This window comes from Pantherophis guttatus, chromosome 2 (genome assembly GCF_059756535.1).
Source record: "Pantherophis guttatus breed Tessera chromosome 2, ASM5975653v1, whole genome shotgun sequence".
NCBI classification, from domain to species: domain Eukaryota; kingdom Metazoa; phylum Chordata; class Lepidosauria; order Squamata; family Colubridae; genus Pantherophis; species Pantherophis guttatus.
Window position 1 is genome coordinate 255,601,514 of NC_142064.1, and position 24,598 is coordinate 255,626,111.

Consider the following 24,598-nt stretch of genomic DNA (forward strand, 5'->3'; position numbering starts at 1 on the left):
CACCCGCATCAAGAGCTCCAGCGAGGCGTCCCTTCCGAGGAAGAGCCTACGTTCCAAGGATGCCAAGATGCTACATCTGTAATTGTGTGGGACATGCCACCCGGGATTGTCCCCGAGTTCCAGCTCCCATCTCATACCAGCCCAGAGGAACAGACTCCAGAGGAGGCAGAGGCAGAGGCAGAGGCGGAAGACAAGGTCGTCGTGGTCCCAGGCGTGATCCACAAGCTCCACTCACCACATTGGCTTTAACCAACGATCCACAATCTCAACCAGAGTACGACAGACGACTCCTGTGGACTTTGGACAGTGGTGCAGTGTTGCATGTTACCTACAGAAAGGAACTTTTCACAGAGATGCACGAGCCTGAACCTGAACTACGTGAACTTTATTCTTTTTCCAATCATCCTTGTCAGGTCAAAGGAAAAGGAACTATTTATGTTGAAGAGCTCGATGCATTCATTCCTGATGTATATTATATACCAACAGCAAATAGTAATTTGCTTAGTCAGAGTCACTTGTCTAGAGTATTAAAGTTCCAGGTTCACCACCTTGAAAAAGCAAGTTACATAGTTAAAAATGGAGATATTGTTGCTGAAACCATGTTAATTGGTGGTATTTATTACTTAAAGCCAAAATCTAAACCGCAAACACAGGCAAGTATACCAAAAGAGGAAAGTACAGGCCCAGACAGAGATGATCCAGTGAGAGATCCTGTTGGTACTCCAAAGGCTCCTAAAGCCAACAAAAAGAAAATTAGGAAACAGGTTGCTCAAAGCAAGCCTGAGGTTCCTCATAAAACTGTTAATGTTGAAAATTCACTAACTGGTAAACCTTTGCATTCCAGGTGTATCCACAAATGGCATAGAAGATTGGGGCATGCCAGTTTCCATGTTCTTAGGAAGATGCCGGAGTTTGCGAAAGGTTTGGATCTAAAGGGGTGTAAGGTGTTTTTGGGATTGTGCTGTCTGCAAGAAAGCCAAATCCAAAGCAGCAGCCATTCCCAAACGTGCTACACTCCTGTCAACACACATTTTTGATTTGGTTCACACTGACATAGTTGGTCCTTTTAAGCCAACACTTGGTGGTAAAAAATATTTTCTAACAATTGTTGATAATTACTTTAGATATGGATATGTATATCCTATGAAAGAAAAATCTGAGACTTTTCAGATCTTTAAAGACTTTGCTGCTCGTTTCTACCCAACACCAAGTTTGCATCGCCAAAATCCAGAGTGATCGTGGTGCTGAATTCATGTCTCAGCATTTCCAGGCAGGAAGTCTTAAATCATCTTTTGCTTGAAAAACATTCAGGGACTCTCCGTCCCTGAATGTTTTTCAAGCAAAAGATGATTTAATTCACAATTCCAGAAGGAAAGCACCTCAGTTTATTTATTTAGAAAATTTATATGGCTGCCCACTCACTCTCGGTGACTCTGGGTGGCTTGCAAAAAATTACAATTCAATTCCAAACAATCGGGACATACCCTATTTTCCCAAAAATAAGACCCTGTCTTATATTTTTTTGAACCCCGAAATAAGGCTTGGCCTTATTTTCGGGGAGGTCTTATTATTTTGCGGCGCGTGGAACCAGATGGGACTCCTCTTGCCGTCTTACCTGATTTCCAGCTCTGCATTTAAATATTTTCAGGGAGGACTTATTTTCGGGAGTGGGGAGGCTTATTTTAGCGCATGCTCTCAAAAGTCCGATTGGGTTTATTATCAGGGGATGTCTTATTTTTGGGGAAACATGTATTAGGAATAAGCCTTTATTTGAAGCCCAAGAAATGAGCGCAGTGAAATTTTATTCAGGATGGGGGGACCTGAGAGTACATCACCGTACAGGTAGTCTTTGACTTATGACCATTCGTTTAGTGACTTTGAAGTTAGCATGGTGCTGAGAAAGGTTCAACAATTCGCTGAAGTGCTGAACCGGCACTTCAGCGGTTTGAATTCCTAGTGCCACATAACGGGGTGAGCTCCTGTTACTTGTCCCAGCTTCTGCCAACCTAACAGTTCGAAAGCACGTAAAAAATGCAAGTAGAAAAATAGGGACCACCTTTGGTGGGAAGATAACAGCGTTCCGTGAGCCTTTGGCGTTTAGTCATGCCGGGCACATGATCAGAGACGTCTTCAGACAGTGCTGGCTCTTCAGCTTTGAAACAAGAGATGAACACCGCCTCCTATGAGTTGGGAACGACTAGCACATATGTGCGAGGGGAACCTTTATCTTTAAATACTTATCGGTATACTTCCTTACTCTATCCTTGCTTTCTGCACAAACTCTGTTTTTTCAGCTAGTCAGATGCTCTCTTGCCCTTTTTATTTCTAAGCATTTTTCAGGATAGATAAAAGGCTATTTGTGTACTGAAATACTCCACTCAGGACAAACAGTTCACCCAGTGACAAGAGGATCACCCGCCATGGAAGTCCATTTTATTAGGCTCCTATCAATCTAAAGGTTATTGTTTTTCCAATATATATATCTAGGAAGAGGCAGTAAAGATGTCCTCTAGCTGAATTTGATTCCTAGAGAGGATGGGACACTTGCATGCTGTCTCCTTGAAAACATCAAGGAAGTGGTATCCCGCTGCCTCCTCTTTCCACACACACACCCCAGCCTAAATTCCAGCCCTGTAATTTCTTGCTGTTCTCCCATCCAGTTTCCAACCGAGACCAAATCCGCTTAGCTTCCAAACAGAGGTGGGTTTCAGCAGGTTCTGACCAGTTCTGGAGAACTGGTAGCGGAAATTTTGAGTAGTTCAGAGAACCGGTAAATATCACCTCTGACTGGCCCTGCCCCCATCTATTCTTTGCCTCCCGAGTCCCAGCTGGGGATTTTGCAGTATCCTTCCTTTGGAGTGGGGAGGGAATGGAGATTTTACAGTAACCTTCCCCTGAAGTGGAGAGGGAATGGAGATTTTACAGTATCCTTCCTCTGGAGTGGGGTGGGAATGGAGATTTTGCAGTAACTTCCCCTGGAGTGGGGTGGGAATGGAGATTTTGCAGTATCCTTCCCATCCCCCACCAATCCATGCCACGCCCACCAAGCCATACCCATAGAACTGGTAGTAAAATTTTTTTGAAACCCACCACTGCTTCCAACACCAGATGAGGCCAGCAGCTCCTGAGATCAGAGAGTCAGGAAGTATAAAAAATACCATCTTTATTGTGAACCCTGACAACAAGATGTGAGGGTTGGTGGTCAGAGGATCAATATTACAGGGGAGTGAAGCAGATTTACAGTGCGGGGGGGGGGGAACGATGATGGCCGTTTACGCGTATGCGCGCACGGGCAAAGAAAGGTGGAGGCGGGAGGACGTCGGAACAAGAAGCCGTGAGTGCAGGAGACGAATGGGAGGTGGTGACGGTGAGGGTGTTTGGAGGATGCTATAGGCTCCATGGAAGATGAAATTCTTGGGGTGGAAGTGGAGTGCAATGTGTCGCTTCAAAATTTTGCAGGTGCTTCCGTGCCTGTGGAATGGAAAAAAAAAAAAAGTTACCTCAGAGGGGACCCAACTGGTAGCTTCTGGGCCATTCTCTGCTCTCCAAGGCCTGAAGAGTGGCCGTCTAATTGCCTTATTTTAAGAGGGCCATAAAATAAAGCCATTAGGAGTGGTGCGGTGGCCTAGAGGTGGAACTCTCGCCTCACAATCAGGAGGCTGTGAGTTCGATCCTAGGTAGAGGCAAGATAGTTCTCTCTCTGGGCACAATGAGAACGTATCTGCCGAACAAAGCTCTGCATTGGTGACAGGAAGGGCATCCGGCCATTAAACATCCTGCTAGTTCCATTCAGTTTTCCAGGCTCCACCCCGTAAGGGATTATGGGGTTGTTAAAAGATGATGATGGTAAAATAAAGCCATTAAATACACTGGAAAAGTAGTAACAATTGCCACTGGGTCCAGGAAGCTTTCAGCCCATTCGTGGGCATAACGCCGTCAGGATGAGAAGGGTTGAGCAAACTATGGGGTTAACATACTGGACTCGAAGAAACAGACTATCAGAATTGGGGGAGAATAAAGGCAGTCCTTGACTTACAACAGTTCATTTAGTGACTGTTACAATAGCATTGGAAAAAAAAAAAGTGACTTAGGACCATTTTTCACACTCACGACCATTGTGGTCTCTCCATGGTCACGTGATCAGAACTCAGATGCTTGGCAACCGACTCATATTTATGACGGCTGCAGTGTCCCAGAGTCATGTGATTTCCTTTTACGACCTTTTGATGAGCAACATCAATGGGGGAGCCAGATTCACATAACAACCGTGCTACTAGCTTATCAACTGCAGTGATTCACTTAACAACGTTGGCACGAAAGGTTGTAAAATGGGGGCAAGGTTTACTTAACAATTGTCTCACTTAGCAACCAAAAAGTTGGGCTCAATTGTGATTTTAAATCCATGACTACCTGTATTTCCTTTTCCTCAGGATAATTCTGGTGTTTTTCGATGGGAGCGCCTCAGAACACTTTGCTTAAGTTGTTGCCAAGCGTGTGCATGCACAAAATGGAGTTAATCCTAAAGGCATTACAACACTCTTATGAAACCTACCTGGTTGGATAGGGAAATGGTGGATGAAAGAGAAGTGGATGTGCTGAAACAATAGGGTATGGGGAGCAGCATATACAGTAGTGGCCAAAATTGTGGAAACCTTTTGAGAAAAGTGTATTTTTGAAGTTTGATGGCTAATAACACCACTTTTTTATTTTTGGCGTTTCAAGATAATCATATTCCACTGCTGGAATGGCCTGGGAATAGCCCAGCCTTTAACCCAATTGAAAATCTATGGAACCGACTAAAGAAACTTGTTAGTCAGAAGCGACCCAGCAATAAAACCCAGTTAATAGAAGCAATCATTAAATCTTTGTTTCACATTATATGAGCTGCAGAACTAAAAGACTTGGTTCACTCCATGGGAAGATGTTGTAAGGCCGTCATTCATGCTAAAGGTTACCCAACTATTAAGTGACATGGTGATAATTTTTGTATATCTCGTTTTTTTCTACGTGTTTCATTTTTCTTCTTTATACTGTAACTGCTATTCTAATAGCAAATCCTTCCTAAAAGTTATTGCATTACATTCTTGATTAAATTATATTTCCATCGATATATAATTTTATGGTACTACTCCCCCCCCACAAAAAAGTGGTGTTATTAGTTAGTTTTAGAAAATACTGTATTTTTCGGAGTATAAGATGCACCTTTGCCACCCCCACCACCAAAGAGGGTAAAAATCTGGGTGCTTCTTATACTCCGAATGTAAACTTGCCCAATCTCGCAAACGGAGGTTTCAGAGGCTGAAAGAAACCTCTGAAAGAAGCTTCAGAAAAAAAGCCTCTGAAAGGCTTTTATCTAAAATAATATGGCAAGCAACAAAAGAAGAATCAGTAAAGGCTCTAACCAAACTATGGTAACAAATCTGGAGAATGACACAATAACCAACAGATCGGAAGAGGTTAATCTACATACCAATACCAAAGAAAGGAGATTGAACAGAATACAGATAGTCCTTCAGAATAAAAGCCTCTGAAAGAAGCTTCAGAAAAAAAGCCTCCAAATAGAGCTTCAGAAAAAAAGCCTTTTTTGTTCTGAAGCTCTGTTTTGGAGGCTTTCAGAGGCAGAAAAAAAGCACAGAGCTCACAACCAAGGAACCTGTTGCTAAAATTCACCTCTGGAAACAGCCGATTGGGGGTATTCCGGGAGGCCGATCCATCCACCAATCAGCTTTTTTCTTATTTTCCTCCCCAAAAACTAAGGTGCGTCTTATACTCCAATACGTCTTATATTCCGAAAAATACAGTACACTTTTCCCAAAAGGTTTCCACAATTTTGGCCACTACTGTATGGGTGCAGGCTAGGAGAACTCACCAGGAATAGTGCAAGTTGTCGTCTCCCGTCTACGGTCATGTCTTCACCTGGTTTGAAAACAATAATGAGGTGAGTTGAGAAGGTTCTAACAGGGAGGCAAGGTGCAACAGAACCTCTGTTCAATCTATTTGGATTTAAAAATGCTGATTAAAGCTCATATTCTTCTGGTCAAGTTGGTGGCCTATGGCGGCACAAAAATGGAAGGACACTTTGATCCTCACCATGGAGGAACGAATGGCTGCAAAAGCTGATGGAGTTAGCAGAGACGGCTAAATTGAATGCTTTGATCAAAGAAAAAAAAACCACAAGTACTTTTGTTTCTACTTGGAAACCGCTTCTGTGCTTGAGGTGGGGGAAAAAAAAGAAACTTTGGTTTTGGGTTTTCCAGATTAGATAGGCTTATTGTTATAAAAATGGGAAGTTTGTACTATTATGTAAAAGTAAAAAAGTTGAGTTTGATGTTAATGCTTTATTCTACTGCACCAAAGGGAATCGGAAGTCGATGCCTTTTTTTTCTTTCCCTCCCTTCTTTTCTACACTTCTTTCTTCGCCTCCCATTATTTTTCCTACTATTTGCTTTTGTATTTTGTATTATATACACTACTAACTAGCTGGATACACGTGCTCCGCTACGAAACTGTGTGATCGGGCTTGATAAATCGACACGTACAGCTTGAAAATTAATGAGTAGTTACGACTGGCTTCTCTTCTCAACCCCAGGCTTGCCCCACAGAAGCCTCCCCTATCCTATTCCCTCCTCTTCCCAGCCTTGCCCCACAGAAATGTCTCTTATCCTATCCCCTTCTCTCTCAGGCTTGCTGCACAGAATCCTCCCCTATCATATCTCCTCTTCTCCCTCAGGCTTGCCCCACAGAAGCCTCTCCTCTCCTATCTCCTTCTCTCCTTCAGGTTTACCCCACAGAATCCTCCCCTATCCTATCTCCTTCTCTCCCTCAGACTTGCCCCACAGAATCCTCCCCTATCCTATCCCCTTCTCTCCCTCAGTCTTGCCCCACAGAATCCTCCCCTATCCTATCCCCTCTTCTCCCTCAGTCTTGCCCCATACAATCCTCCCCTATCCTATCCCCTTCTCTCCCTCAGTCTTGCACCACAGAATCCTCCCCTATCCTATCCCCTTTTTTATTACTCATATTTCTATGCAGCCCACTCTCCGAGGACTCTGGGCGGCTTACACCAAAGACAGTATACTAAATAGCATATTGCCCCCAACAATCTGGGTCCTCATTTTACCCACCTCGCAAGGATGGAAGGCTGAGTCAATCTTGAGCTGGTGAGATTTCATCCGCTGATCTGCTGAACTAGCAGTCAGCTGAAGTAGCTGCAGTACTGCACCCTAACCACTGCACCGCCTTGGCTCCTCAGAGTCGGCTCCCTTCTCTCTCTCAGGCTTGCCCCACAGAATCCTCCCCTATCCTATCGCCTTCTCTCCCGAGTTATTTTCAGGTTGGGAGGGGGAGTAGAAAGTCTAATTAGCATCAGAGCGTGTTAATAATAATAATATAAGAAATACTAATGATCTGATGGTCATTTCAAAAAATCCTTTCTTAGTGAGCACCTAGCAGCCAAGAGGAACATACATGCCGAATTTCAAGTTTGTAGGCTTTACGGTTCTGGAGATTTCGTGATTATGGCGTGAGTGGTTTTCACTTTTAGATATATAGATAAAAACTGTAAACATAAAAAAGGTCAAGTTGCTGGTCATCAATGCCCCCAAAAATGGTAGAACTTTGATCATAACATCATAGCTACCAACTCGACTTTTTTGATCACACTCTGCGGACATCCTGTTTGCTTACTTAGTTGGCCAAACTGCTTTTATTGCCACCTCTCCTGTGTTCCTAAGAAGCCCAATGACAGTTGAGGAACGCTAAACCCTGTTGCAAGGGGTCGCTTCTAAAATAGAATATGTTAACAGTCAAGCTTTCCCTTTTCTTGCTGATGGACATATCCCACCAATCAGATGATAGTTCTACCTCTTCCGTTTTTCCCATTGGCTGGTCTGGTTTGGAATACGGTCATCATTATTGGACTAACTCACTTAAAAGTAGTTGTGGGAGGGCAACGTATCACTAGCTCATTCCAATAAGCCAGGAAGCCAGGCCAACATTATTGGGCAATCTTTCCTGTCTTCAAATTTCAACCTGGATCGCACATTCTTAAGATTTCCTCCAACCAAGAACACATGATTGACTTGGGGAAATTCCACAATCTTGTTTCCTGCCACGCCTAGTTTTCTGCTCTACGTGCTTCTCGCATTGGACTCACCAACAGACCACGGAAATTCATCACCGTCTTCGGCTTGGTACGACTTCAGTACAGACAGACACCAGTCATCTTCTACTTCATAGCGGCTATACATAGAGGCTGCAATGACAAGGAGTTGGTGTGAGGTAGAGCCCTCTGGCTTGAATGGCAGGGAGATGCAAAGGTGGGGCACTGCTCTGATGCCAAGGGTTTTCTTTCTCTCTCCCTCTCTTCTTTCCCTCTTTCCTTTCTTCCTTTTTCCCTTTCTTTCCCTTTCCTTCTTCCCTTTTTCCTTTCCCTCCCTTTTCCTTTGCTTCCTTTCCTCCCTCCCTCACCCACCCACCCACCCATCTATCCCACACAAAGTGATTCTGGTCAGCATGCAGTACAATAAAACCAACCATTAAAACATTCTACTGAGCTGCATCTGGATCTATTTTGGAAAGAACGCTTGTAGTTCTTGCACGTGCATTGCAGGCTTTCTTTTGGTAGTATCAGAGCAACATTCCTGCTTTAATTCCACCATTCATCTTTGGGACAGATCTTGTTTAAATGCACCTGACATTTCTGAGCCTTTCTGTTGAGTAATCAATGCCTGTTCCCGAAACCGTCTAGCGTTGGGGCCAAGAATTCCTTCACAGGGTGGTTAATATGAATCATCCAAACCCACAACAGCTGTGGCACCTGTCAAGACAAGCTTCATCATGTCACCTATCTGGGGTTAGGTTTAGGATTCAACCACCTTACCTTCTTCCATGGGTGTAGAAGCTTTCAACCATTCTCGGACGATTCTGATGCCTTCTTCAGTCATGATTTTGGGATACCTAGGGCAGGTAGGACTTGTTGAGAAAGAATCCTATCTGTTCTGGCTTAGGCTTCCTGAGTCAGTAAAACACACGAGTAGTCCCAAAAAACCTCTTTTGTTTCAACAGCTGTGAATTCTGTTCGTTCACAGATGAGTCCCAAATAGTTGTAAAGAGTCCTTCGGGATAAGGCTGATAATCACCCACCTTTATCTCCCTTGACACGCTGCCAAAGACCTAATTGGCAAAGCCACACGGAGTCCAGAATCAAACAGAGCTTCAGGCTTTAAACTGAACAGAATTAACAATGTTGCTTCCTGCAAAGGCCCACGTGCCTTTGCTTCCCTTTTAAGTCTTATGGGAAGGGCCAATCATCTCCAAGCCCTCTTGAGTCATCCCTTTTGTTTTAACTGTTCTTGCCTTCTGGCAGCTCTGCAGAAGAGCGCACTGGGAACAGGCTTCCTCTGTTCCTCTGCCTCGCTGAGGTCTGACTCTGGAGGCTCCGGAGGCAGCACGTACCTCCCAGATGGTCCTTTCTCTGCCTCCGACGCAGAGCCCTTGTCCGAGCCTTCCCCAGACTCCAGGACTGGCCCATGTTCCTCCCCAGCCTCCTAACTGTCCAATTCTGCTGCCAGCTCCGCAGGCCACTGGCGGACCACAACACCATCAGTTTCCACCACCCCAGGCAAAATATTTATTTATAAGCCTTTCCTCAAAGCGGTCAGCTAGTATGTTCAGTTCTACAGAAACCTATGTTTGTGGCCTCTGGATTCTCTGCCCTCAAAGACTGAATTTTAGCGGCATTCCTGCTGAAAACGGACAGTGTGTTTTCCTGACATATTGAGGTGGAAAACCCACAAAAGCGTAGTCTATAACTGAAAACTGATTTTGCTAGGAAAAATTTGGCAGAGGAAACCCAACATAGCCAGAGTTAAAATTGGGAAGGTTCTGCTCTCTATCTAACCTCAGCTATAATATTGATTTACCTGTGCTGTAATAACTTCAGCAGTAAGTCATTCCCTCTGTTAGACATTATATCTTCAGGAACCCTAGAAGGTCAGGAAAAAAAAGAAGAGTTAATGCCATGGCAAATGAGAGACACATGGTGTCAACCCTGAAGCTGACCTGACCATTTTTGACAGCTTCAGTTTTGCCACACTGGAGCTGAGGGATTGGTTGGGGGGGGGGGGATTTGAGATAGAGAGAATTCTGTAGCCAAAACGAAGTATTTTTTCTTGGGAACCAAGGATATTCTCACACCTGGTCGGAGGAAGGCGGAGTGATGCTACCTGGTTGCCAGACTGCACCGTAATTGGACCATGTGACTGATTGTTTTGAGAAAGTAGAATTTTTTTTTTTTACTTTTCATTAGGTAGTCTTCAGAGTCGGTTTTCACCAGATCTGTGCCAATATGACATTTCCAATAAAGCTATTCCAGGGGTGAAATGCTACCGGTTCATACCAGTTCGGGTGAACTGGTAGCGGAGGGTGGTTTGGAGAACCGGCAGCGGCAGCAGCGCAAGGCTCCGCCCACCCATCCGGACGTCATTGCTTTCTAGTTTTAACCAGGAAGTAACCTGTTTTTTACCCTCTGTGCTTGCGCAGAAGGCTTTACGCATGTGCAGAGGGTCCAAAACCCAAAATCTAAAATCGCATGTGATACGTGCGCACATTTCCGAACCGGTAGGGAAACTAAGTAGATTTCACCCCTGAGCTATTCTGAGGAATCTGCTGGCCTTGGAGTTTCGCTTGATATGGATTTATTACTTGGAACCCTGACTACATGGATCTTCTCTATTCTAAAGGACACATATGACATGAAAGCTACATTTATTTACTGCCTGAACCAAATTTGGAAAGGCTGGGTGGACATCTGGGCAATTTTCCTTGGTTGCTACTCTACTCACGTGGTGGTGATGATCTCATCTTTGGTTCTGCGGACCAGCAACACGGGACCCTGATACCTGAGGAGGATACCACAGGGAGACTTGGTTCAATATGGAGGCAAGCCAGGACGTTTCATCTAAACTTGCTACAAACACTGTTCTACAACTACTACATTTGTGTCAGAAGCAGCTACCAAGGCACTTCTGGGTTGAAAGGATTAGCTGGAGACATCACCGTTGCCCAGGGGACACCCGAGGGGGCTCTTTTCCTGTCCCTTTTATTGTTGCTTATCAGTGGCATATCACATTTTTGGAAGCAAGAAGCTTTCATTTCCGACTAGCCTGCTTGAAAATTGGTAAGTTCTATGCTTCAGACAAAATGGAGAATTACCTGTTTTATATTAGGAAGGGAAGGGCAAAGGGACTATTATTAAGAGTCGTAATGGCTCAGTCGTTAGAATGCAGTATTGCAGGCCGACTCTGCCAACTGCCAGCAGTTCGATCGTGACTAGATCAAGTTGACTCATCCTTCCATCCTTCCGAGGTCAGTAAAATGAAGACACAGATTGTTGAGGGCAATATGCTGACTTTGTCAACCGCTTAGAGGGCTGTAAAGCACTGTGAAGCGGTATGTAAGTCTAAGTGCTATTGCTATATAGGGGGTTCTGCAAAATACAGGTAGTCCTTGAATTACAACCACAATTGAGCCCAAAATTTCTGTTGTTAGGTGAGACATTTGTTAAGTGAGCTTTGCCCCATTTTATGACCTTCCTTGGTACAGTTGGTAAGTGAATCACTGCAATCAGTAAATTAGTAATCCGGTTATTAAGTGACTCTGGCTTCCCCGTTGACTTTGCTTGTCAGAAGGGCGCAAAAGGTGATCACATGACCTTCAGGCACAGCAACGGTCATAAATACAAACCAGTTGCGAAGCATTTGAATTTTGATCACATGATCATGGGGATGCTGCAAAGGTCATAAATGTGAAAAACGGTCATAAATCACATTTTCCAGTGCCGTTGTAACTTTGAACAGTCACTAAATGAACCATTGTAAGTCGACGACTTCCTGTATTTTGCTTCAAAAGGTTTCAAGCAGGGAGTTTCACAGGGAAAACTCGCTGCTTGCAATAACAGTAAAGGTCAGAAGCGGAGAAGGCGAAAAGAACTAGGAAGAAACATGGTAAGAAGTGCTGATCTGCTTAATTCTGCATTCTCCATAGAACCCACTCTATTAAGTCTCTCTCTGTCTGGCATCTTCTAGATCAGTGGTGGGGAACCATGGCCCTTTTGTGATTTGTGGTGTCAACTTCGAATCGAATCTGGCAGAAGCCATTTTTCTATTCCTCAGCTGCCACACAGAGTGGAGAGGGGAAGGAGGATGAAAGGTGCTGCTAGACAAAGCACAGAATTTTCTCTTGGGAACCAAGGTGGAGGATAGAGAGGAGTAGTAGTGCTTGGAGAGCCCGCCAATTAACTTAATTGGCCAAAGTGACCTGTGACTTTTGGGGAGGGAGTTATTTCCTATTATAATTACACTGAAACTGTGGGAAACTTTTAGAGTTGGTTTTGCATTTGATTGTGCCGATATGATATATTCAATACAGAAGTTCTTTGAGGAAGACCTTAGCCTCAGAGTTCTGCTTCGCTTGGGTTCGTTAGTCAGAACCTTGACATGTGGACTGCAACTCCCAGAATTCCTGAGCCAGCCATGGAATGGCTCAGGAATTCTGGGAGTTGAAGTCCACAAGTCATTAAAGGGCCATGGTTCCCCACTCCTGTTCTAGATGTAGATTCCAGAGCTGAATCTTTGCGATGATGAAATTAACGGACACTTTCTCGGCTAATCTTCATTTCCCACTGGCCGCTGATAAGCAACAAAAGCAATGCCATAATGGGTTAAAATAAAGAAGGGGAAATCTGCTTCTGGCCAGATCTTTTGGATTATCTGGCCACTGGCCATGGGCTGGACTGGTAGTTGATTTTAAAAATTATCCAGAAAAGGGTTGGCATCATCCAACGTTTGTTTTGGGCAATGGCTTTGCTCCATGGTGTTTTGTCCTCTGAGTTGCCTACTTGCAGAGTTGTTCCGCGTTGTTCAGGTTTAAGTGCTGTCTCACTGTCCGGGTGACCAAGCTTCCTATGGAACAAAGAGAAGAACATTACATCACATTTCTGCCCAGCAATTAAGTCTCTAACCCAAACCAACTTCACATGGTTTTTCAAAATAAATTGCTATCCACCGTCTCCAACTAATCAGCTTAACCATTTTCAAATAACGGGTTTGTAAGGATCTCATCTCGCAAACAAGTGATGCAAAAGCTTTTACACAATGCTTTTCACAATGCATCCAACAAACAGGTTCTGTACACAGTTCACTAGTATAAAGGTAGTTCTTGACTTAAAAAGAGTACGTTTAGCGACCATTCAAAGCATACAACCGCACTGGGAAATGTGACTTGTGACCGTTTTTCACACTTACGGCCTTTGCAGCATCCCCACGATCATGTGATCAAAATTCAAATGCTTCACAACTGGTTCGTATTAGGTCACGTGATCGTTTTGTAACCTTCTGACAAGCAAAGTCAACGGGAAAGCCACAGTCACTTAATAACTGGAATTACTAACTGACTGATTACAGTGATCCACTTACCAACTGAGGCAAGAAAGATCATAAAATGGGGCAAAAGTCACTTTAACAAATGTCTCACTTAAGAACAGAAATTTTGGGCTCAATTGTGGTTATAATTCGAGAGTTTTGCAGAACCCCCTATATAGCAATAGCACTTAGACTTACATACCGCTTCACAGTGCTTCACAGCCCTCTCTCTCTAAGCGGTTTAAAGAGTCAGCATGTTTCCCCCCAACAATCTGGGTCCTCATTTTACCCACCTCGGAAGGATGGAAGGCTGAGTCAACCTTGAGCCGGTCAGGATCGAACTGCTGGCAGTCAGTAGAGTTAGACTGCAATAGTGCATTGTAACTACTGTGCCATTATGGCTGTTAATATAATCTCTTTGCTCTTCCCTTCCAAGTAGGATAAATTAATTTTTCACAGTTACGACCTTTGTGGCATCCCCAGGATCACGTGATCAAAATTCCAGATGCTTGGCAACTGGTTCATACTTATGACTTTTGCGACCTTCTGACAAGCAAAGTCAATGGGGAAGCCAAAGTCGCTTAACAACCAGGTTATTAACTTATCAACTGCAGTGATTCACTTAACAACTGAGGTCTTAAAACGGGGCAAAACTCGCTTAAAAATGTCTCACTTAACAACAGAAACTTTGGGGCTCAATTGTGGCCGTAAGTTGAGGACTACCTGTATTAAGTCATGGATGCAAAGGGCTGGCTCAAATACTGTCAGCGTTCCAGAAAAACCCCCACTCCAAGTAAAGTCTCTGAAGCAAGCATTTTTCAAAGTTCTATTTACTAGAATAGGTAAATTGGCACATCTGGGAAAACCTGAATCTGAGAGGTCCGTGTTTTCCCACAGTAAGTCAAAACCCCCAAAACCATCCCCTCACTCCTGTTGATCACATGCTCCAATCACCATCTGTCCCATCTCGAGACATCACTCCGACCACTCCTTCTCCAGATGCAGGATCGCCCTGACCTTGACTGACAGGAAGAATGCTATTATGTCTACAGACAACCCTTCTACTAAATCCCTCCTCCTACTTTCCCACACAGGAGAAGGTGGCAGCATGGAAGCTCCCGGCCTAATATGGCTTCCAAAGCTGACATATACAGCTAGTCCTTGATTTACGGCCACAATTGGGATGAGAATTTCCATTGCTAAGCAACTAGATTGTGAAGTGAGTCATTCCCCGTTTTACAACCTTTTCGCCATGGTCGTGAAGTGAATCCTGTGGTTGCTCGGTGAACCTGGCTTCCCCAACCGACTACTTTTCGGAAGCCGGCTGGGAAGTCACAAATGGCAATGACATGACACACTGCAACTGTTGTAAATATATGCAGATTATTATGAACAGTTAGGAAATGGCTATTGTCTAATTAGTTGGTCAGGCAATATATAAACTATCAATACATGTTTGTCAAAAGGTATTATATTGCTTTAAGACTGTATTGCAATATCCTGTATCCTGATTGGCTAAACTCTGTAGCCAATGTACTTAAGGGGAAGCCTGAATCATGGCTTGGGGACATACCCCATTTTATCTGCTTATTTGCTGTTACTCTCTACCTGTTCTCTCTGTATGATCACTGTTTGATCATTGCTACTTGTTGCTTTCTACTATTTATTGAATGTTTTAATACTGAACTTGTTCCTGTTTGAAACTCAAGAACTGTTTTATTGCATAATGACAACAACTGGTAAGAAGACTTTGTACTTGGAATATCCCTGAATTGATATTTTAACTATCGCCTTATCTGTGTATGACTTGGATTGTTATTGGACTTTGCTTTACTTTTTTCTAAAAAGTAAAAGACTACCACAACTCAATGTTTCAGTATATTAACTCTGGTTATTCACTCTCAGCCGCTTTTATGTGCATACTCAAGGGGTATTCTGCTCAATAACCCATAACATCGGTTATGAGCCAGGAATATCCTTAACAAACACCTGGATTATTGATCACGGGATCGTAGGGATGCTGTGACGGTTGTTAAGTGTAATGATTTATTTATTTGAATTGATCGATTCATTCGTTTCTTATAGCTGCGCAACTCAGCCAAGTGATTCTGGGGGCAGTTTACAATTCTAACATTGGTCGTAAGTCACTTTTTCAGTGCCAGGGTTACCTTTGAATGGTCACTAAACAAATGGCTGTAAATTGAGGACTACCTCCATGAAGGATAATCCTGACTATACTATCCCCGCATGAAAGATGTCATCATTCAGTAGAAGAGCACATAAATTATAGGTAGGTAGCCTCAAGTCCAAACCCTGACACCACTAGCTAAAACAATTGTAGGTGAAACACTTATAGATCTAGTAAGATTTCTCTCCTTAACCCAAGATGACATGCACCCCTGCACCCTGTCCTCCACCATCTAATCCGTGCGAACACCACCCTGTGAATCTGGCTGGGGTTGGGCTAAGAGTGAGGAATGGCCCAAAGTCATCCAGTGAGTTTCTGTAAGTAAGAGCAGACATCAATCTTCTGATTCAATCAGTCAGAATAAAGCAGGATGGGATCTTGGAGGTCTTCTAGTCCAGCTCCCTGCTCAAGTAGGAGACCCTACCGTTTCAGACAGGTGGACTGTCCAGTCTTTAAAAAAAAAAAAAAACAAACCTCCAGTAATGACGCTCCAGTAATGAACTTCTGAAGGCAAAGCTGTTCCACTGGTTAATTGTTGTAACTGTTAGGAAGTTTCTCCTTAATTCCAGGTTGCTGCTGTCCTTGGATTATTTTCCATCCATCATCCCTTGTTTTGCCTTCTGGTGCTTTGCAAAATAGGTTGTCCCTCCTCTTCTTTGTGGCAGCCCCTCAAATACTGGAATACTGCTATCATTGCCATCCCTAGTCCATCTTTTCTCTAGACTGGCCATACCCAATTCCTGCAACCATTCTTCACATGTTTTTGTCTCCAGGTCTTTAATCATTTTAGTTGCTCTTCTTTGCACTTTTTTTCCAAAGTCTCAACATTTTTTTTTGTAACGCGGTGGCCAAAACTGGATTCAGTATTCCAGGTGTGGCCTTACTAAAGCTTTACAAAGCGGTACTAACACTTCACGTGATTTTGATTCTATGGATTCTAAGGATTGTATTAGTTTTTTTGGCTGCTGCTGCACACTATTGGCTCGTGTTTAAGTGATTATCCACTAGGATTCCAAGGGCCCTCTCACAGTTACTGTTTTTGAGCCAGATTTCTCCTAATCTGTACTTGCACCTTTGGTTTTTCCTGCCTAGGTGTAAAACCTTGCTTTTCTCCATGTTAAATTTCATGTCTTCTTGGTTCTTATCCCATCACCTGCACCACTACTACATCACAATGACTCTCTTGGCAGTTTGTATACAGAGCACAGAAGGAGACAGAACAATCTGTGAAAAATAATGGGTGTTGTCTGTCTTCCAGCAAGTTCTTTTTAATTCAGTGGGCCTTTATTTCTAAATGAACATGCTGTCAACCATGAAGGTGACCTAACCGGAGCCATCTTGGAGCTTCAGTGTTGCCACACCGGAGCTGAGGGATAGGGAGGGGAGATTTGAGATAGTTGGGACTTTGTAGCCAAAATAAAATACTTTCTCTTGGGAACCAAGGACATTCTCACACCTGGTCAGAGGAAGGAGGAGTGATGTCACCAGGCAACCAGACAGAGCCGTGATTGGACCATGTGACTGATTGTTTGGGGTTGAGGGAAAAACTTTTACTTTTAATTAGGTGAAAACTGTGGGAACCTTCAGAGTCGGTTTTCACCAGATCTGTGCCAATATGATATATCCAATAGAGTTATTCTTTGAGGAATCTACCTGCCTCGGAATTTTGCTTCTATTACTTGGCACCCTGACACATGCAAAAGTCTGCAGCCTTAACTTGGCATTCCATAATTCTGAACTGAACGCTCCCTGCTTGAACACTTATCTGTTCAATCTGAACATTTGTAAACAAACATTACAAGAACTTTGAGTATCTCGGGGGCCCTCCCCACTGAAGGGAAAATGCTTTTGAGAATCTAACTGCCACCAGTTGCGAAACACACCAACGAGAAGCAAAACCAAGCGGTGAAGATTACACAGCCGCCGACCTCCATCGTGGTTAAAGCCGAAGACAAAAAATAAAATAAATTAAAATAAAGGAATTCCAACCTAAACCGTTTCTAAACATAGCAGCTGTTCAGGACTGAGGATTTTATAGCTCCATGACACCTACAACGTAATACACACCGACTGATTGATAGCAATGTTGTAAAACTGGAATTTCAACCTACAAGCTGAAATCAAAGCGACAGGATAATAAAACATTCCCTCGTAAACAAGGGAAAGAAACACAGGCCACCAGAGGACAAGGGAACTAACTTAGCGGTTAAAAGGAAGACGTTGGTTCAGCTCTTACTGACCAAGTTTTAACTGTCTCACGGACTGAACCATTTAGCAGTCTGGGAAACACATTCAAAAGAGGTGAAACCATTGGACCATAAAGAAGGATCCATTTCTTGTCCTTCCCCTTACTCCAGCTTTCCGGCATGACCTTGAGAGCGAGAGGCACGAGGTCATCAAAGGAGGCATCCAGGATGACGGCGCTGACCTCGGAGTAAGACATGGCTGCCCAAGTGGCTGTTGGGTGAGAGGAGAAAGAGAAATCCATATTTAGGGAGAGCTGGAAACTCAAGAAGGGATGTCATGAAATCATAAACGAGTAGGACATCTGTGCCTCCTCCCTCTAAATTTCTTACCATTGAGTATGTTTCCAAGAGATACTCGGATACTGTAGTCTATAATCATCTGGAATGTTATATAGATCAGGGGGTCTCCAACCTTGGCAACTTTAAGCCTGGAGGACTTCAACTCCCAGAATTCCCCAGCCAGTGAAGCGAAGCTGGCTGGGGAATTCTGGGAGTTGAAGTCCTCCAGGCTTAAAGTTGCCAAGGTTGGAGACCCCCGATATAGATTGCCTCCTGTGGCTTTAAAATCACCCAGGGTCAACATCCCCTCCAAATACTTCAATTGTTCTGTCTTGAACTGACCCCATGTACCCTCAAAACTGCATCATTCCAAACTCTAATCTCTTTATGTTCAACTACGGGGGCTACCTAGTATGGCAAACCTTGTTTCCATTAATACATAATTTGGAGCAATCAGTTGGATTGAGCATAATTAGTATAGAAAAGGATTGTATTTAGATATTTCATATAGGGCACCAAAGCCTTGAATGGATCCTCTTTCTAGATACATGAACTCGGCTGTGCCCATCTTGAGGTATCCCTCAAGATGGGCACCTCCTAAAATTCGAGTGTCTAACTTTAGTTCAGGCTGAAAGCTACATTTGGCCTTGGGGGTTTCGGGCCAAGGACTGCAGTGCAGCTGTAAAGATGTACAAGATGACCTCGATGACCCCAGCATGCTGGCTGGGGAATTCTGGGAGTTGAAGTCCACACATCTTAAAGTCACCAAGGTTGAAAAACACTGCCTCCCTTTCTCCAGCTTCTCCCTTCTGCTAGGAGTTCCTAATTTCCTTCTAGGCCTTGTTTTTTGATACCTGTGAAGCCCCCAATGGACCAGGCATAGAGGATGATGTCTTTAGGAAGGAAGCCCAGGCGGTGGATGGCATATTGCATCACCACGTCCATGGCGTTGGCCTCATTCTGTGGCAGGGGCACTCCCTAGAGACAAGTGGGGAAAATAGTTAACGCAAAGTTGCTGAGAGCAGGGAGACCAAGGAAGACAGGTCATGCCTGAGGGGAAAGACTAAGGGTTTCCTCCCTTCTTCCTTCTCTTCTTCTTTTCTACGAAAATTCCTTCCCAGGGGCCTTGCTTGTCATTCTGCACCTTTCTTTTTCAGTTTTTATTTTACAGTTTACAGTAGAATCTCTGGTCACGAACGCTTCTGACCATGACCAAATTGGATTCCGACCCAAAAATTCACATTTGTTTTCCGCAGCCGATTTCCCCTTCCGCGCCATTTTTTTTTGTAAGCGCCAAATTTCCAAAATTAGATTAGGGTCCCGACCAAATCGGGTTGCAACCAAAGTTATGGAACAAATTATGGTAGTGATCAGAGGTTCTACTGTATAATGTAGCATCCAAAGAAAATACAGAAGTAAATAGAAGGGAAAAGTGAGGGAAAGAAAAGGGAAAAAAAAAAGGCATTGACTTCCGACTCCCTCTGTTGCAGTAGAATAAAGCATTGACATCAAACCTCAACCATTTTTGGCAATAACAGGGCGCGCAGGTTTGGGAAGCCCGCAGAGGGCTGCTGGAGGCTGGGGAGGGCAAAACCGCCCGTTTTTGCAAAAAACAGACCCGTTTTTGGCCTCCCAAACCCCCCACGCATCACGTTTTTGCCCTCCCCAGCCCCCAGGAGCACTCTGCAGGTCTCCCAAACCCTCCACACATCCCATTTTTGCAAAAAACGGGCCTGTTTTTGGGAAAAACAGGACGCGCAGGGCAGGGTTTCGGGAGGCCAAAAATGGTTCTATTCGGTGTATAAGACACACCAACATTTCCACCCTCTTTTAGGGGGGAGAAAACGTGCATCTTATACTATGAAAAGTACAGTAATTGGTTGATTGGCTCAGTGGCCTGCAATACGCCCAATATCTTATTGAATGGCCAGGTCTACATCAGATTTTTTAAGAGTGTAGTTACTGGAGAAGTCAAAAATAATCTGAAATAAATCTCAGAATAACTCACCGTGCTGCCTGCAAACCCAGGATGATTCCATCCCAGCACAGAATATCCAGCTGTAAGACAGAAGGAGAAAAATCAACTGGAAAGGAAGGATCAGCGATAACTAGAATCCCAACCACGACAAAAAAAAAAAAAAAAAGAAAGAAAGAAAAAAAAGAAAGAAAGAAAAGAACCATCAATCTATCAGAAAAGAACTGGGAGTGATCTTGGAGGTCTTCTAGTCCAATCCTCAAGCAGGAGATGAAGAAGAGGATGAAGAAGAAAAGGAGCCATCTAGGGTTAAAACAAACAAACAAAAAAACAGGATCCCTATACAACATCAACTCGATCTGGTCCTAAAGCAGCTGTAATGATTTTGCAACTATAGAGGTCATCCTTGACTTAGGACCACAATTGGGTCTGGAATGACAGCCACAAATGGTGGCAGTCGTTAAGCGGATCACCATGTGGTCGTGACTGATTTTAACACACTTTTGTTGCAGTGGTTGTTGAATGAAAACTGCAGTTGTGAAGCGAGCCTCTTTTCTTCAATGGGCCTTTTTTTCTGTGTGTCTGTCTCTGTGTGTGTGTGTGCGTGCCAGAAATGGGAAGTAAATAGCAGAAAATCACACTCACACGACCACAGGATGCTGCAAACAGCCGTTAACGTGGGCTGTTTGCACAAAAGTACACTGGAATTCCGCAACCGGGTTATAAGTAGCTCTAGGGAGGTCTGTCGTAACTTTGAATGATTGCTAAGCAACTGCTCATTAAGCAAGCACTATGTGTAGCTTCCTAAGTAGTGTGGCAAGGTTTTCCCTGAACATGCTACAGGATCTAAATTAGAATAGAGCAAGGGTCAGCAACCTGCGGCTCTGGAGCCGCATGTGGCTCTTTCATCCCTCTGCTGCGGCTCCTTGTCACTGGTCGGCTCCACAATTGATAGGGCTTTTGGGTAGGACAGGTAGAGGAAAAAGGATGCCATGCTAGGAGGCGACTCTATGGTGGTGGTGTTTGGGGGGGTGGGGGAGAAACCAGACTTCCGGTCAGCATAGGAAAAAGGACGCCGTGCTAGGAGGAAACTCTATGGTGGCGGAACGGGACTTCCAGTTGGCAGAGGAAAAAGGACGTCGCGCTAGGAGGAGACACTATGGTGGGGGGTTGGGGGAAACTGGACTTCTGGTTGGCTCCAGAATTTAACAGGGGGCTTCCGGTTAGAATCTTTGTGGCTCTTTGAGTGTTTAAGGTTGCCGAGCCCTGGAATAGAGTTACAGAGTTGGAAGGGACCTTTGGAGGTCCTCCAGTCCAACCCCTTGCTTAGGCAGGAAACCCTATACCATTTCAAACAAATGGTTGTCCAATCTCTTCTTAAAAATTTCCAGTGTTGGAGCATTCACAACTTCTGGAGGCAAGTCGTTCCGCTGATTAATTGTTCTAACTGTCAGGAAATTTCTGCTTAGTTCTAAGTTGCTTTTCTCCTTGATTAGTTTCCACCCTTTGCTTCTTGTCCTGCCTTCAGGTGCTTTGGGGAATAGCTTGACTCCCTCTTCTTTGTGGCAACCCCTGAGATACTGGAACACTGCTATCATGACACCATCTCACCACTCTTCTGTAATGCCCAAAGAGGTATGACAGAACATGTCTCCATCACTTCAGCTTGGGAAATCCAGACAGGAGCTGAACGTATAGAACATCAATCACACGGTTGATCGTGCAAGTATATAATTAAAGCTCTGCACCAACCGAACTATTTCTCTGGCTGGGGTTGATTTCTCCCAGTGACTTAATTTTCATAGTCGTGCTTCTAAGATGCCATCCAGGCACCATCCACCTTTCCAGATTAAAAATGGATTTTGTTAAGGGCAATTTCCAAAATGAAGGCAGACTGTCTGCTGGACAGTCTTTAACACCAGACTAGGCTAGAAGGGAAGATCTTGAGAGCCAGCAGCTTAAAAGGAACAGGGAAAACCTTTCTGCATGCTAGCACAGGGTATGAATGGGAAAACATATCCCACAATTTGGGTCTATCCCAGAAAACTTTTTAGAAGGTAAACTCGAATTTTCTTGCAATCGTTTTATAGGAGAATCCCTCGTTTAATGCAATTCCAGGACATAAGGTAACAAAATAAACAGAGTTGGAAGTGACCTTGGAGGTCTTCTAGTCCAACCCCCTATTCAGGCACGAAACCTTATACTGTTTCAAACAAATGGTTGTCCAATCTCTTCTTAAAAACATCCAGTGTTGGAACATTCACAACTTCTGGAGGCAAGCTGTTCCGCTGATTAATTGTTCTGTCAGGAAATTTCTCCTTAGTTCTAAGTTGCTTCTCTCCTTGATTAGTTTCCATCCATTGTTTCTTGTCCTGCCTTCTGCTGTGGTTTGGTAAATAAGTTGACCCCCTCCTTCTTTGTGGCAGCCCCTCAAATCTGACTTGTCAGATAAATCTGTTATCAATAGCAAATTAATTCATCTAAAAGTCCTTTTCCTTGAAAAGAATGCAATAGAAGGAGATAGATCATACCATCCAAAGGAGTAGAGATACAGCCTACTTCATAGAAGCCTGCATTTCCTTCGCAGCAAATCACCTGAAAAGAACAAAAATAGGAACTTTTATCGCGCCAGCAATGCAAACGACAGGAAACGTGCTGTGCAACCAGCCAACATTCAGGAAGTTCCCACCTACTTCCTGCCCATGAACGTCCTGTGCATAAACTAGTAGCTGGATCTATCCAAACAGTGCTAAATATTGGGATATTGATGGGAATCGTTCTTAGAGAAACAGCACTGCAGGACCTGGGAATGAGATCAATCAATCTCCCCCATACAGAGCAACCATCACACGTCCAAACTTTTCTGTGGCACCCCTATGGAGCAGCAGATGCTGTGATCTCGGAATAGGTTTATTTTTGGTTGAGCTATTTACAAAACCATGGGTGCTTTTGTTGGCAACAAAGAATTACTTAAAGAAAATAAAACAAAGCCATCATGTGCCTTTCATTTGGTCCCTTAATACTTTGCACCATTCAACGGTCCTAGATCATGAGCTGACAACTTACCCCGTATTTTTCGGACTATAAGACGCACCTGACTATGAGACCCAACTAAATGTAGAAGAGGAAAACAAACAAACAACAAGATTTTGGCCTTGGCTTTTTTTGGGCCTTTTTTGGGCCCTATTCCAGTCTTTTTTCGGCCTGTTTCTGGGGATTTTTTTGGCCCGTTTTGGAGGCTTTTTTTTGGCCCGTTTTTGAGGCTTTTTGGGGTTGTTTTTGAGCTTTTTGGGGTTGTTTTCGAGGCTTTTTTCAGCCTGTTTTTTCAGAAAAAATGCCCCCCCCCCAAAACCTCAAAAACGGTCTGAAAGAAGCCCCAAAAACGGGCCCAAAAAAGCCTTGAAAACAGACTGAAAAAAGCCTCAGAATTGGGCCAAAAAAAAGATCTGAAAAAGGCTGAAAAAAGGCCCGAAAACGGCATGCAGAGGCCGAAAAATGGCTGGTGGGTGGGTGGGGCTCTGGCAATATTCGGTCTATAAGACGCACAGACATTTTTGCCCCCTTTTTGGAGACCAAAAAATGTGTCTTATAGACCGAAAAACACACTAGTTCCCCTGCAAGGGTAGTATTTTTTTATTCAAAGGGGGACTTGTTGAATAGCAATAGCATTTAGACTTATATACTGCTTTTTTTTTTTTTTTGCTTTAATTTATATGCTGCCCTTCTCCGGAGACTCAGGGCGGCTTACAATGCGTTAAGCAATAGCCTTCATACTTTTGTATATATTTATACAAAGTCAGCTTATTGCCCCCACAATCTGGGTCCTCATTTCACCTACCTTTGAAAGGATGGAAGGCTGAGTCAACCTTGAGCCTGGTGAGATTTGAACTTGCAGTAATTGCAAGCAGCTGAATGTTAGTAACAGTGCTTTAGTCCACTGTACTACAGGCTCTTCATAGTGATTTACAGCTCTCTCTAAGCCAGGGGTGTTGTGTTTAACCTCAGGGGACCAGGGTGGGCGTGGCCAGCTTGATGTCACTCATGTTGGGGGTGCCTTTCGTGGCCCGAACGCTCTGCCAGCAAAAACGGGCTCCCGAGCTCCGTTTTTCAGCTGTGACGTCCTCATGCAACCCTCTGCCAATGAAAACGAAGCCCGGGAGGGCTGCACGCAGCCCTCCTGAGCTCCGTTTTCAATGGCAGAGGCACCGCGGGCCACTCCTTCGCTGTTTCTAGGGCAGCCCCGTGGGCCAGATCAAAGCATCCCGCAGGCTGGATCTGGTCCCCGGGCCTTGAGTTTGACACCCCTGCTCTAAGCGATTTATGGAGTCAGCATATTGCCCCCAACAATCTGGGTTCTCATTTTACCAACCCGAGAAGGATGGAAAGCTGAGTCAACCTTGAGCCGTTCAGAATCAAACTCCTGGTAGCGCCAGTGACTCAGCCCGCAATACTACATTCTAACCACTGGGCCACCACGGCTCTGAATAAA

The 24,598-nt window shown here is 44.1% G+C and overlaps 1 protein-coding gene across 2 annotated transcripts in view; it reads right to left on the reverse strand.

The window, feature by feature from the left end:
• Positions 1 to 3,146: 3,146 nt before the first annotated feature.
• The window catches only part of ABHD16A (abhydrolase domain containing 16A, phospholipase), a 46,067-nt gene continuing 24,615 nt past the window's right edge, over positions 3,147 to 24,598 (reverse strand). For both annotated transcript variants that reach the window (XM_087888135.1, XM_034421542.2), the window contains 11 exons: positions 22,641 to 22,704; positions 20,143 to 20,192; positions 18,989 to 19,112; positions 17,962 to 18,066; positions 12,899 to 12,962; positions 10,845 to 10,901; positions 9,924 to 9,986; positions 8,882 to 8,958; positions 8,156 to 8,254; positions 5,870 to 5,916; positions 3,147 to 3,471 (listed from right to left, as the gene is read on the reverse strand). In XM_087888135.1, coding sequence (XP_087744261.1) covers positions 3,388 to 3,471; positions 5,870 to 5,916; positions 8,156 to 8,254; positions 8,882 to 8,958; positions 9,924 to 9,986; positions 10,845 to 10,901; positions 12,899 to 12,962; positions 17,962 to 18,066; positions 18,989 to 19,112; positions 20,143 to 20,192; positions 22,641 to 22,704 — 834 coding nt within the window. In that variant the 3' untranslated portion in view covers positions 3,147 to 3,387. The remainder of the gene's footprint in view (positions 3,472 to 5,869; positions 5,917 to 8,155; positions 8,255 to 8,881; positions 8,959 to 9,923; positions 9,987 to 10,844; positions 10,902 to 12,898; positions 12,963 to 17,961; positions 18,067 to 18,988; positions 19,113 to 20,142; positions 20,193 to 22,640; positions 22,705 to 24,598) is intronic.